Genomic DNA, 14,641 nt, shown 5'->3' on the forward strand with positions numbered 1-14,641 from the left:
TTCTCTGTTGTACCTGCTCTTTGTTATAATTTTTATGTCAAAGGCATATTTGAATATTTAGCTCCTGCAGGGATTCTTCCTGTTCAGAAGACATCAGGTCTTTTCCTTGCCACTTTTTTACCTCCAAACTGCTTAGGTTCTGCTTTTTATTTTCAGTTTTATTTTTGGCTTAATTCCTTGAGGCTTAAATCTCTCTGGGAATTACAAATATTATCCACTGTTCTCTAGTGATTGTTGGCCAGTTTGGGTGCAAAACAGCTTGTTTGGGTAGCAAGTCACCAAAATTGTCCAAGATTCTCTGAAAGACATTTTTATATAAAACACATAGGGAATATAAAGTATAATAAATAAAATTTCATGGTCTGTGGGTGCTGCATTCTGTCACTGTGCATTTCAGAGGAGATGTTATTTGTGGTAAAAAGCATTAGAAATAGCTCTGAAAAAGCATTTTATTTTCCAGATAATTGTGGATAATCTGTGTTCTGTGATGGTAGTGGTCCTTGAGGAAACAGAACAGTTGAAATACTTTTCTTTTGCAAAATATTCCAAAGCACATGGGTGGGTCAAAAGTCAAATACCAGCTCTCTATGGCCCAAGTTTATATCAAATTTCTATCTGAATGTTTCTTTATTGGACTAGAGCCAGAGAATGCACTCCAAGGGTTTTTAATGGCAAACTGCTTTCTCTAATGCCTTCCCTACGGAATTTTTAAGAAATAATGCACATTTAATTCATTCACGCATTATTTTTAGCCCAGTTCTCTTTGTCAGGCTTTTCACCCTTGCAAATAGTTTCCCATCACAGCCAGCTGGAATTTTTTCCAAACATATCCCTAGAAAGTTCTGTATTTAAACAGTGACAGTGATATATGAAGAGTTCTGATAATTACTGTTATAATTTTTTAAGCTTGAATGTCAAAAGTTTAGTGATGACTCAAGGCAGCTGGAAAATTTCCTTTAGAACAGAGAAAATACTTGAAAAACATTTACTTTAATGTAGTCTTTAAAAGTATTTTATTATTATCATTGTGTTTGAGCTGGTGCTGGAGGAGCAATGTGCTGGGCTTGGGTGTGCAAGGTGCTCATAAGGCATGAACAGCTTGAGCTGAATTATTTTTAAGGGGTTGAAAAACCAAAGTATCAAAGTTGGACCCCTTGAACATGGCATAAAGGAGTGGGAAATCAGCAGTAAACAAAATTTGCTGGATTTTTTTTTCTGGCACCATGCTGATGGCTGACTTCAAGTATTGCCTGGGTTAGCCCTTCATTCATTTTGACAAAGTGGCTGGAGAAAAGGGGATTGGTTACAGCTGCCACGTGAGGTGTTGTCAGGGAGTGGGGCTTTTCCACAGGCTCCAGCCCTGTGCTGGCAGACTTGAAACCTATCTAAAAACTTCAGCTTGTCATCATGTCCTGCCTGCCTTGTCAGGAGTGTGAATAACTCAGTAACAACAGCTACGAAGCCAGAATATTTTTTTCCTGCTGTCTTGAAAAATCTTTGTTTCAATAGTAAAACATTTACCATGTAACTCCAAATTACTTTCCATGTGAGTCACAGAGTGGTGTGGTTTGGAAGGATCCCTTGAGACCTCCAGTGCCACCTCCTGCCATGGGACACCTTCCTCTAACCCAGGTTGCTCCAAGCCCTGTCCAGCCTGGCCTTGGACACTTCCAGGGATGGGGCAGCCGCATTCATTCTGGCAGATTTTGTACTGTGTCTTAGCACTGGGGGAAAAAAAAATAATCGGACTTCTTACAGGTTCTGCAGGAACAATTTAACAGCCCTGTCTATTCAGAGCCCTTTAATCAAGCATCCCCCTGGGTTTCCTCTTCTGGGAGTATCATAAGGATGGTTGGTGGTTATCAAATGACTCCTGATTAGGTAGAGCTCTCTACCATGTCAGCTTGTGGTCAGGCACTCTCTGTGCTTGGATTACAGAGACTTTATCCTGGAGGACTGGGCAATTGCTTTTACTGTGTTTTATTTGGCTGCATCAACAGAAACAAGTTTTAATGGTGCTGCTGGCCAGAAGAGCCTTTTGGGGTGTGTGCTCCCCAGCAGTGAAATGTGACCTCAGGGAGCTGGGTTTCTTGGATTCCTGCACCATCTAACCCTGCTGGGATATTAACATAACCCTCAACTGAAAACCAGCCCTTCTAACTTGCCCAGCCCTTGCAGTGCTTGGTGCAGAAAACAACAGCTGCTTTGGACTCCTGAGTAGCATTGAGTGTGTGAACCCCTGGGCTTGAAATCCCTCTGGAAAAAGAAATGGGGATTTCATTTAATAGGAGAAACCAGGCCTGGGCAAATTTGGAATATTCTGTTTTTCACACTCTCTGAAAATTCACAGATGTCTGCTGGCAAAGTTTAAATAGGTAGGTAACAATGAAGGATTTAACAGGTGGCAAGAAAAGATGATCCTTTGGTTTAAGGTTCTTACTTATTTAATCAGGAATGAAAATTCATGTTTTACCACTGCAAATCAGGTTTTTTTCTTTATCAGCTACAGCCAAGCCAAGTTTTTCACCTTGTCTTGATTTTCCTTATAGTGTTCAGTAGTAACTGTAAGTTGCTTTTGGTATCTTTTGTTACAAAATGAAAAACAGGTTTAAACAAAAATAGATGGCTGTTTTATTTTCAGTATCATGAAGTGGTTAGTGTTGGTTTACGATAGAATTTGTAGGCTTGACACTTACTTTTGTGTAAATAGAATAGGATCTGATGTCCACAAATTGCAGTGCTGGGCAACCAAACTAAATTTAAATGATGGAGAGCTGTTGTGGTGCTGGGTACTTTGCTGATGAGAATTGGCATGCTGTGGAGAGGGAAATGATTCACTCTGGGTAGGACAATAGAGCAGTGGGAGGCTGGGCATTCATTTGGATCATCTTAGTCCTGGATTAACAGGCTGACATTTAAATTGCATTCTGTTCCTTATCCTTTCCTTGCATGTCTCAGTCTTGCTGTAATGTTCTTACACAGACAACCTCTCTCACCTGTTTTATCTCTGCTCTGACAGGATCACTTTGGAAGGAGTAAATACAGACCACTTTTCTCTGCTGTGCTGCCCTTTGTACTTGCAGGTGCCAGAGGTTCCCATTCCTCAGATAAGCTAAAATGCAGAAGGGAAGAAACAACCAATTTTTTAATCTTGGCATTCTACTTTTTACTTTTTTAATCTGCCTGCAAAAGAAATCCTTTTTCTGATTGTAAGAACTGAGGTTGGCATGTGGCTTAAATCAGCGCTGGGCTGCACTGGCTGCAGTCACAGCTGAGACTCTCATCCCAGGGCTTTTCTCTGCTACATCTTGGAAACTTCAACCCTCTAGGCTTGTGATAAAGAGAGTAAAGAATGTTTGACAAGAAGCTCAGTGCAGGACCAAGGTCTGAGTCACTGACAGTGTCAGAACTGGGTGGATAAGCCACCCTCCCCTGGGAAGCCTGTAGCACTGCCTGACACTGACAAAAAGAGGCTCCAGCAGGGTTTTTGAAACCATTCTCCTTGTCCTGTTCAGGGGAGAGTTGCTCTTCATGGTTGGCAGTGGCTAAGGATGAATGGCCACTCATCCATGATATATTTGCTGTATTCTACTGGCAACCCCAGCTGTAATTCCTGGGCTGAAAGTAGATTTTCTCTCATGTGTGATTGAAGTCTGTGGCCATCTTTTTAGAAACAGAAGCAAAGGCTGTCATCAGGAGAGTAATATCCTTAAGGAGGCATTATAGTTCAGATAGCTGCTAAAATAGGTGAAAAGGAAAAGAAAGTTTTTGCCTTATCCTTAGAAGCAATCAGTTTAATGTGATTAATGTCAAATATTGTGAGTGGGGAGAGATTTAGAACTGCAGGGCACTTCATGTTTAAAGTAAATTTTTGATTAAAGTTTCTTAGGCTGTAGAAATGTAATTGGATAGGGGATGGAGGGGAATCCCTCCATAAACTAAACAGTCTGGTATTGAACATACTGAAATACAAGATAATAGCAATTAGGTATAGAACAGAAGAACTTCTGCAGAGCTGAAGTTGAAGAAAATACTGAGTTGACAAGCCTGATGTTTTTCTCCTCCATATTCCAAGATGAAAAACTATCCTTTTAACAAAATGTTCTTGTGTTGGTGCATCACTGTGGGGTGGAGAGATGTGTCAACCCAGTGCCACTGTTGCTTTTAAAGCATTTCTGTTTTCTGTCCTTTCACTTCTCTGATGAAATTTGGAGTCTGTCAGTCTGATAGTCTTGTAACAGCAGCAGAATAATTTGAAGAAATATAAAATTATGGATAAAATATGAAAGTAAGTAGCCTCTGGAAAACTTGGCAGCTGTGAAGTTGCATGAAAATAATCTTGCATTTTAATGTAATGCAAGTTAAAGGACATGATAGAAACATTTCTTTGTTCTCTCTTCCTCATGGCCACCGTAACCAAGTGAAATGATTCTGAATCACATTAGAGGGGGTGTTTGCTGTCTAGCTGTAGGTTTTCCAGCACTTCATCATGAAGACATTTCCAGGAGGTATTTTACAGAGTCACTGAGGTTAGCTGGTACCTGTGGGGATGGTAGTGACTCTTTGCCACTGATCGTGGCCCGCTGAGCTCAGCCTATCAGCAGATCCATTCCCACATCTGTCCCTTCACCTGGTCTGTTCTGAATCAGTTTGTCCTGGAGCTTCACTGAAGTGAACCTTTGGCAATTGCTTTGCTTTTTAGTGTTTGTTTTTGGCAGAGGAATCAAGGCTTATGCAGTGATGCCATCCATCTGTCCACTCATCCCAGCCTCCCCCTCAATCCCCAGGGCTTTTAAATATACACATGGATTTCCATCAGATTTGGCAGAGCAGCAGAGTCTACATCCAGTTCCTGTAGCTGTCACCAGAGCTGGCAGCAGGAGCAGCAGAGAGAGGCTGGGCTGGGAGGGAGCCTCCAGGAAAGCTCCAGGTGGGCTCCTTGGGCACATCCAGCACAGAGCAGACCCCAGGCTTTGCCCTGCCCTTGGTCAGGCTGAGGTGGTGAAAAGTGCCAAGGAAAAGCTGGGTGGGTGTGGGGAGTAGTGATGAGAGTCTGCAGATCTGTGAGCCAGTCAGATTTTGCTGGCTTTGCTTGCTAAATGTGTCTTGTAAAGCCCTTTCTTGCCTGTGCTAGACATTCCCTGGCTATAGGTGCTCCAGACTCTTGCACACTAAGTGAGGCTTTATTTTGGTAAAGAGAACTCCCCACAAGCTATTCAAACACCACAGGGAGTTCCATTGATTCCTACTGATTACAAGACATGCATATTTTTACTTGCAGTTGTCTTTTTTCCTCTTCCATATTTAGCCAATTTGAAGTAATTAGTAGGCACACCACTGAATTTTTAGGGGATTTTGTGCAATTCTGATTTTTTTTCATTTTCAGTGCTGCTGGCTCTTACTCCCAACATTGGAGCAATATATGCTGTCAAAATTGCTGAAGAAGTAATTGAGGTCAAGGCTTTAAAGCTGTTGTTTCTTCATTGTGAATTACTAATTCTCAAGGCATACAGAAAGAGTGGCATTGTAAAATTCATTGTAAAATTGTGTACTTTGTCACACTATCTCCTCTATTTGCGTGCATTCTGCTCTCCTTTTCATAACATCTCCTTGGACTACCTTTTTACCATTTTCAGTTGTTTTCAGTTCATCTTCAAAACTGGATTTCTCTTTTTCAACTCCCCCACATGATTTTGGAATTATTCTGATATGAAGTTTGTGAGGTCACAGTCTTTCATAGTGAGAAATTACAGTGAAAAAAGGGAAGTTCCTAAGAGTTTATAATGAGATCCAAGGCTGTGTTAGAAAACAGTTTGAGGTGATACAACTACTTCTGTACCCATAGAAACAGTAAAAAAATACTGGTTTAAAACCAGGAACTTCCCAGGCTTTTGTTTTCTGGTCTGGGTCCAAGAATGTAGGATGCAAATTACTGTTTTAGTTTTCCACTTGTTTGGTGTTGGACTTTTTCAAAAACTCTGTTGCTGGCTCTTAACTTAGGGAAGAGTAGGGAGCAGAAGAGCTCCTTAGTACTGGTCAAGACAGGGGCATCAGCAGAGATGACCCAGAGCTGGTTCTCACTAGGTTTGCTTCAAGCTGGCTTTGTCAGGACCTCATTTTTTATGTTGTTTGCACTGTCATATATTTGAGAGTCATTGTTTACAGAATATTTGAGTCATTGTTGTTGCTTAAATTAGGGCAGTCTCATCCTTGCTGTGCTCGTCGAGTTTCCTCTGGGCTGGGATCTGTCTCTGTCCTTGGTCTAGTGTGAGGTTTTCCATTTAACCCCATCCCCTGGATTAAAATGATAGCCCTGCACCAGCACTTGACATCCTGAAATCTCTTCCTGCTGGAAAGTAGCTATTTCCAAACATTTATGAGAACACTGCTTTTTATTTATAACAGTACAAAAGTGCAGGGATGAAAGTGTGATGGTGCTTTTAACCTTCTTCAGATGAAATAAGAAACTCACATTTATTCCTGGCTACTGAATCAAGTACCTCTTCCCTGATTTCTTTTAGAGGCATTATGAAACACTGAAGATTTGTTTTAATTTAATGCACCCACAAGGTGTATCTGAAGAACTGAAGTAGATCTTCACCTTTGGCTAACCTCAGCTTTCCAAGCTTTTACCACATTGGAAAAGAATGTAGCCCCAAAAGGCTTTCAAGCTTGATGTGGTTTTTTTGGAAGCTATTTAATTTTTGTTGTGGGGTTTTTATTACTCTCTGATTACAGCTTAATGGCTTATTAAGAACAACAGTTCCATCCCAGTCCAAAAACATCTTTTCATAACAATTCTCCCAGTGAGTCATTGCATTTATTTATCTCCATATTTATTGCAGTAAATCCTTTACTTCCTCTGCTCCCCCAACCACCCTGTTTGGTGTTTGTTGTTCTCACTGAAACCATGGCAGCCATGGTAGAATACATCTTTGTTTTTCTGCAGCATTTCTGCATTTACAGAACTGCACTGGGGTTTTTCTTGGATTGCCTCCCCATTTTATGTTCTGTGTCCTCCTTACAGCCTTTGAAAGCTTTTCCCAGCGAGCACAAAGTGCATTAAATGGCATGTGCAAATGAGCAACAGCACAGCTGCTAATTGTGCTCATAGATGTAAATAGGAAAACCCATTACTTCTCTAATGCTGCAAGTATTTATAGAAACCATTCCACATCTTCCATAACACTTTGATTATGGATGGAGCCTTTCTCAGGTTCAGCAGAGTTGATTAAGCTTTTGCAGATGGTTTGATTTGCTGAGGTAATGTGGAAGAAATGCAGATGTTTTAAAGCTTTTGTTTTAGATGCTTTAGGCAACCAAGTGGTTTAAAAGGAAAGCTTTTGCTTTGCATCCTTTAGAAACATCCATGGCTTTTGAAAGGGAACATATGGCAGAGTTGCTCAGTGCCAGCACAGAGTCTGAGCTACTGGAGCTGCCCAGTCAGGTTAGTTTGAACACCATTTGCCTGGAGTAGAGCATGACTTGCAAAACCCTCTGGCCTGAGCCAGGCAGCTCCCATTTCCTCTGTGCTTGTGATTTATCCATCAAGATCCCAGATCCCAAGGACATAACCTCTCTTGGGAATGAGTGGCGTCCTCATGGGTGGAAGTGTGTTTGCAGCTCAGAGGAGGTCAAGCTCAGAGTCATTGGGATAATTCAGGTAATTTTCCTGAAGGGCTTTTGTGTGGAGGGCAGTTGGCAAGGTGATCACTGCCTGGGCCAGCCTTGGAGGAGCAGAGGAGACTCCTGACCTCAGGCACTGAGGGATCCAGCAGTCTCTGCTCCCCAGGTTAACTCCCAGGAGGTTTTCTGTGTTAGCAGCAGCTCAGGTGAAATCTTAAATGGCAGTAAATTCTGTAATAAATTGCCAATCTGTGGCAGTCTGGGAAAATCCCAAGTCCTTTGGCACCAGAGGACTCTTCCTGGCCTCTGTCTCCATCCAGCCCCACGGTGGATTTGGACTCACATTTGATCCAGGACACAATTTTCTTTGAGAAGCTGCTTTGCTCTCTTCATCTGGCTCAATTCTCTTGCCTTTGCCCAAACAGGATTTAGGTGTATTTATCTAATCCATAGCCTGTTCCTCTTCCAGGAACTTCAGAGAGTCCTTCTCTCCCTTTATCTTTCTCCAGTGGCAGACAGCAGAAAATTTGTGGAAGCATGAGGGAAATGGTTCCTGCTTAAGATGTGAAATCTCAAACAAATGTACAAATGTGTTCAGTGTGTTAATGAATTGCTTTGTCTCTGCAAGGTAGCTTCTCTCTGCCCTGGCAGGCAGGTCACTGCTTCCCACACTAATTCTCTAACCTACCTCTGTGTGCAGATACTTAACAAAAACAAAGTCCAAACTGTAGTGTTTCTCTTCTTCTTCACAATGCTGCTCTTTTCCAAAATAGCTGCAGTGGTGTGTTCTGGCTTTGGTAGGTTTTTTTTTTTCCCTGCAGTAAAAATTTCCCTTTTTTTTTTCCCCCCCTTAGGGTTTGGCTACTAAGAAATCTGCTAAAGCATTTCCTCATCCTTTTGCAAAGTCACAATTGCTTGGTATCTAGGAGAATTTTAAAATCTAAAGCTGGGATCATAGGCCATGAAAATCAATCTGGCTTTGACTGCACCTGCTAAGCAGAGAGCTTGTGGGAGATACATTTATATAGGTTTTTCACCCCCCACTCTTTTCTTTCCTCAGAGAGCTAAAATTTAATTACAGAGCTTGGAAAACTCTTCACATCATGTAGAGACTGAGCTAAATAAAACAATGAGAGCAAGGCAGGAACACAAATTGTAAAAAAAGCACCTCATACTTGAGATTTCTGTGCTATTCAAAGGTTTCATTCAGCTCCTTTTTAAATAGGAGGGGATATGTGGGGGTTGATGGGTGTGAATACTTATTATTTTCTGAAAGGGGGAAAAGAAAGCAAAGGTGGCTTTCAATATAATTCATAGGGCTAATGGGTAGATCTACCTGGTTATTATATCCTAAAGCCTTGGCTGAGCTGAGTGACTGCCATTTTACTGGTGCTCAGAAGTCCCCTTTCCTGATCACTTTAGAACCACAAGTCAGGTCCTAGCAGAAGTTGTTTGGAATTTAACCTTGGTAAGAAATGTTGGATTCAGGTGGTTTTCTGTTAAAATAGATCTGCTTTAAAAAAAAATATTATTACTACTATGATTATTAGCACAAAAGAGGCAGGAGCAATTGATCTGTGATCTTTTTCCTGAATTTTACAGGACTGTAGCTCTAAAGGATGTCAAGGTGGATCAGAAGTTTTGCCACAGTAGGGACAGATGTGTTAAACTGCTCATTTTTCTGCAAGGACTGGCCAAATAGTGCAGGGTGTGAAGTGCCAGTAGTGGGTATGTTAAGGATAATAAATGAGTTAAATTTGCTTTGGGGTTTTTCTTAATACATATTTTTAAAATTTTATTTTTTGGGTAATCATTATACATCATTTGTTTTTAATAAATAGAAAAATATTCCCGAGGGAGAGTTTCCATCAGAACTTTTCCAGACATCTGTGGTAGCTGTCACCAAAGTATTGTGTTTGCTTTGGATAAGTGAGCACATCATCTTTGGGTTACAAATTAAAAGCTTAATAAAAGACAAGCAGTTAATAAGCAGAACTTGGTGCAGTACAAACAGTTGAAAAAACAGTGTCTCCTCTCCCAGATCTGCCAAATCAGGTCAAACATCAGTTTTTGAAGCAGTTCCTAGTTCTTGAGTGTGTGTTCCTACAAGCTTTTAAGAAAGGGTAGAATTGAATTTTCTTCTGGGGTTGAGGCTCTGTGGATCCTCTCCCAGGTGCTCTTAAATATAATCACAGAACCCCAGAATGGTTTGGGTTGGAGGGCTAAAACCTTCCAACTATCCATCAATCCTAAAGCCCATCCCATTCCACCCCCTGCCATGGGCAGGGACACCTTCCACTATCCCAGCTTGCTCCAAGCCCCATCCAACCTTCAGGACACTTCAGGGATCCAGGGGCAGCCACAGCTTCTCTGGGCACCCTGTGCCACTCCCTCTTAGGGAAGAATTTCCCTCCTCATACATCATCTTAATCTTCTCTCTATCCATTTAAAATCATTGTCCCTTGTCCTGTTCATTTTGTATATGTTTATTCATTGTAAAGGTTATTTCTTAAACCTCTTCATACAAACATCTTTGTTTAAACACAGAGGACACTTTGTGTGGGATCTTATGTCTTTGAAGGGATGTTATGAATCCTTCTTTTCCCTTCTCATTTCTAGCAAGATTTTGCCTCTGCCTTTTTATAATACAGGGTACATCCTGCTCTGCTGAATTTTTTTGCTTCTGATTATTCAGTGTTGCACATAAGCAGCTGTGCCCAGAGAGAAGTTCCCCCCATTAATCAGGAAGTGCTGAGCCATATGGCAGGTGAGGATGGAATATTTGCAGCTCTGGGGTGAGCCCCTCCTGTTCACAGGCAGCTTCACACACAGTGAGTACCCTGCAAATCCATCCCTGCCAACACCATCAGGTCCTTCAGCTCAGGCTGCTGAGTGACAGTGTGGCTTTCTGGAGCCTTTTCCTTCCTTACTGAGCTCTTGCTTCTCTTCAGTCACCACTGAGAGCCCATTTTCCTGTGTAATAACTCAGAAAGGGACAGAGGGAAAAGCTGAGGGTGCTCTGAGCTGTCTGCACTGCCCTGCTCTTGGATACTGTGCACATAGGGAAGGTGCAGGTGTGTCTCCAGTGCTGCTTCTCAGCCTTGTGCTCAGCTCCTTTCAGTGATCCATCTTCTGGAGAAACACAGGAGTGGGAAACAATGTGCAAGAAGCCCTCAGTGAATTCAGTTTCCACCACAGCTATCATAACCTGTATTTATGGATTGAAATTGCCTGGGTTTGGAAATTTTATTTCAGCTGAAGATGGCATTAGCTTTGTAGTGTTAGTTTTTTTAACACAGCGTGCAGTTGGATGAATGTGGAAATGGGTGTGCTTGCAGCAGTGAGAAAACCTCTACACACAGCATTGCCTTTAGTAGGTGACATATTGGAGCAAAATTGCTGCTCTTTCACCCCAGAAGAGCAGGCAGCCTGTTCCTAAGGAACAGTGGGATTTCTGCAGCTGTATTTGTAATAGGATATTTCTGGCCTTAAACTGCATTTTAAACTTTGTTGAGATTTCTGAGCACTTTGCACGTAGGTTTGGACATCTGTGATGCACTTGATCAGCTAAAAAGTGAAATGACAGAGTTGCTGATGGATCACAGGTTTGCCTTGATCCTTTTGGATTTTAACCATGGGATAACCTTTATCCTTTCACTGATAGAAAACCAAACCATCATAAGGGGAGCTGATCTTAACTGTTTGAAGCTTGGTGTTGGAGCCAGGAACTATTGATGTGTTCCAAGCTTGACTGAGGCAAAAAGGTCATATTAATGCTCCTTCCTGGTGTGATGTGCTGTCCCCTTTGTTAGTCTGTACCAAAACACTTGGGATATGTTTGAAAGGCATCATTTTATGTATGGGCAAACCTGGAGCTGACAAGTGACATTGAAGCAGGACTGTGCCTTGTTGTGATCCCACAGGTCATGGCAGTGGGATTTTGTGCCCTTCCTAGTAAAAGCAGAGCCTTGGCAGAGGATTTCAGTGCTTTCATGGCCACTGCTCTCCAGGCAGCTCCAGTGTACCAGGGCAGTGTTCAAAACCTCCTCATCTGCATGCATTGTTTTTTTAGTAGTTTTCTTTTCTAACAGATGTGAGTACATACATTTCCCAGGTTTTCCTGCTTTATCTTCCGGGAGCACACGCAAATGGGAGCTGGAAATTCAGCAGAATGCACTCTGGAGCACAGGCCCCTCGGTCTGTTTGGGTGGAATATAGTTTAATACCAAGCTGTAAGGTTCAGGCTCACAATAACATGCCAGGAATGTGGTGTCTGCCTGGCATCCTGACTTGCACATGATGTCAGAATTCCTCTTGCTCAGCATCTCTGTGCTTTATAAGCACAAACTATCAGAACTATGTGGTTTTCCCTGGATGCAGAGGTTATGGAATAGCAGGCAGTGTGTACTTAAGCTGGTAGCTGGTGATGGCAAACTCTCTTCCCACTTCATTCCCCAGTGTGGAGCACTCTGTAAGGATTCAAGGCCCTGGGGGAGAGCCATGGGTCTTTCCCTTGCAGGGAGCTTCCAGCAGCACATTCCCTTGTGAGTCTATGCCTGGGGTAACCGTGCCTGTGCTTCCCTCCAGGACGACTTTCGGAATAAAGTTGAAGATTACATTAAGCGCTACGCGAGATGATGAAGGGAGATGGATGGCAGCAGCACGGCTCCACTCCAGGGTTATCCTTAACTTCAACAGCAGCCAAACCAGCCCGGATTGTACCAGTCCTGTGTCCATGTTGTACTGAAGAAGAAAACTAACTTCATAACCTGTTCATGTTCAAAGGAGAGTTCAGCATAAATACAGCGAGAAATTGTGTCTGTTGGTTGAAAAAGTTGTCTGCTTCCTTTTACAAATGTTTACTCTTCTGAACTGTACTGTATATCCTGTTGATGAGATATGCTTGAGAAGTTAAAAGAAATCACTATTGAAATTGTAATTACACTTTTTTTTTTTTTTTTTTAAATCTTGCCTAATCTGGAGGGGGGAAGGAAAAAAAAAAAACCCAAAAATGCCAAGCAGAAAAGGTGGCGTGTTTTTGGAACACTTTGAGTTGGCAATAAATGGTCTCCTGTGAACCAAATCACAAAACTGTTGCCTTTGATGAGCAAAAACAATATGAGCTTTTTCTAAGAGTCACTCAGCTGAGGCTTAGAGCTTGCCAGAGTGGAAGTGCAAAATGAGATTCTGCTTCTGGTATTGAAATTCTGAATGCTATTTAATGTAAGTATGTTTTTGTCACAGTTTGGAATTTTTACATTGTTAATTTTGGGGCCTGTTTGGGCTACAGTATTTTTTTTTTTTTTTTTTGTTTCTATTCATTGTGTGAAGTAGTTGAAAGAAATACAAGCTAATATGTAACTTAAGTACATGTTTAGTATTAGTAAAATTATATATATATATAATATATATATTTCTGTGAAAAAATTAATGAAAAGGAGATTTTTTTTTTTAAAGAAATCTGCCTTTGGCTTTCCAGTGTGGATGTGGTGAGGGAGCATCAGATGCTGTTTGATCTAATGAAGGTAAATTTAGGCAGCGTTACCTGGAGAGCACCTAATTGTGTTCTCCAGATTCCTGCACTGAAAGGGAATGATGCAGCTGGAACCACAACACAGTTCCCCCCACTTGTGCACACTTGTCTTTCTTGATTTGGAAGGATGTGATGCTGCAATTGCCTTTTCTGTCAGGAGCTGGATGGCACTGAGAGCCTGCAGAGGAGAGCAGCACGTACCTCAGGAGCAGCTTCAGTCTGTGTGCCAGAGCTCCCTGGGCATCCTCCAGGCTCAGAGGAGCTTTTATAAACCAGAGAAATATAAATGTATGTGTGGTTTCACACAGAGCAAGTGTGTGTGTGACCCTCGGGCGTTGACTGTTGGGGTTTTATCCCCCCTTCATTCTTTCCTGCTGTTCCTCTGCTGCAGGTGCTGGAGGACATTAAAAGAATCTCCATCACGAGCACAGCAGAGCTGGGGTACAAACTGTAAGCATGAAACTTGGTGTTGAGTTTTCCCTGTGCCTTTTCCTTTACAGCTTCACAAGCTCCTGTAGCTGTTGCTGGAGGCCTGGGAAAGCAGGGAGGTGAAATGCAGGGATTGGCATGCAGGAGGAGAGCTTCAGCTGCAGATAATACAAGAAACACAGATCAGCCCAGTATTTTCAGCAGGCAACTGCAGTGAGAAATCGTTGCTGCCAAAACAATTATGTCAGCAAAGGTGAGGAGTAAAACACTCACAGAAATAGCAAGGTTGGGAAATAGATCCAGATTTTGCTTATGGCATTAGAAGGATTCTCTTTGAGTCGAAAACTCAACCAGGTTGTTGTGACAAAGTAGTTCTTGCTGTAGAGGCACCCTGGTACTGTTAGCACATTCCATCCTTCAGGAGGAGGGGTCACAGTCCCCATTTCTTGGCCTGTCACCATGGATGGCTCCCTACTTGTGCCAGAAGCTGCTGCTGCTGTGCCCAGGGCAGAGCAAAGCCAGGGTGCTGCTCGGGGGAGCCAGGGAAAGCTGTGTTGGGGTACCAGCAGCCCTGTGAGCACAGAGCTGCAGCCATCAAAGCCATCCCTGCCTCCCAGAACGTTCTTGTTTAACCCCTTCCTTGTATTGTTTCTTGCCTGGAGGAACTGAGCAGAACAATAAAGTTTTTGGATACTGTTAAATACTGTACAAGAAGGTGTGAGCATTGGTTTGTGCTCATCCAAGACATGGGGAGTGGGGGGATCCCAGATCTCATCACCTCACAGTCCAGGAACATAAATGGAATTTTTCCTGAACATGAGGAGATGGGGGGGGGTTATGTATATACATAAAAATATTTTTTTCTTTATATATATTTTTATGTATATTTGTATAGATGCAACTAACCAGGATCATAGACTGGTTAGGGTTAGGGTGGGCCAGGCAGAGGGCTGGCTGTCCCAGTAGGTTTTGGGGTTTTTTTGGGAAATGTGAGTCAAGAGAGAACAGCAGCAGGGTGTCCCCAGGGTTCCCCCTGTCCCCCAGCTCCTGAGC

At 42.3% G+C, this 14,641-nt stretch overlaps 1 protein-coding gene across 2 annotated transcripts in view; it reads left to right on the forward strand.

The window, feature by feature from the left end:
* UBE2F (ubiquitin conjugating enzyme E2 F (putative)) overlaps window positions 1–13,063 on the forward strand; it is a 53,320-nt gene extending 40,257 nt beyond the window's left edge. For both annotated transcript variants that reach the window (XM_058839883.1, XM_058839882.1), the window contains exon 10: window positions 12,214–13,063. In XM_058839883.1, the coding sequence (XP_058695866.1) occupies window positions 12,214–12,264 (51 nt within the window). In that variant the 3' untranslated portion in view covers window positions 12,265–13,063. The remainder of the gene's footprint in view (window positions 1–12,213) is intronic.
* Window positions 13,064–14,641: the final 1,578 nt, after the last annotated feature.

Source organism: Poecile atricapillus, chromosome 5, assembly GCF_030490865.1.
Source record: "Poecile atricapillus isolate bPoeAtr1 chromosome 5, bPoeAtr1.hap1, whole genome shotgun sequence".
In the NCBI taxonomy this organism is placed as follows: domain Eukaryota; kingdom Metazoa; phylum Chordata; class Aves; order Passeriformes; family Paridae; genus Poecile; species Poecile atricapillus.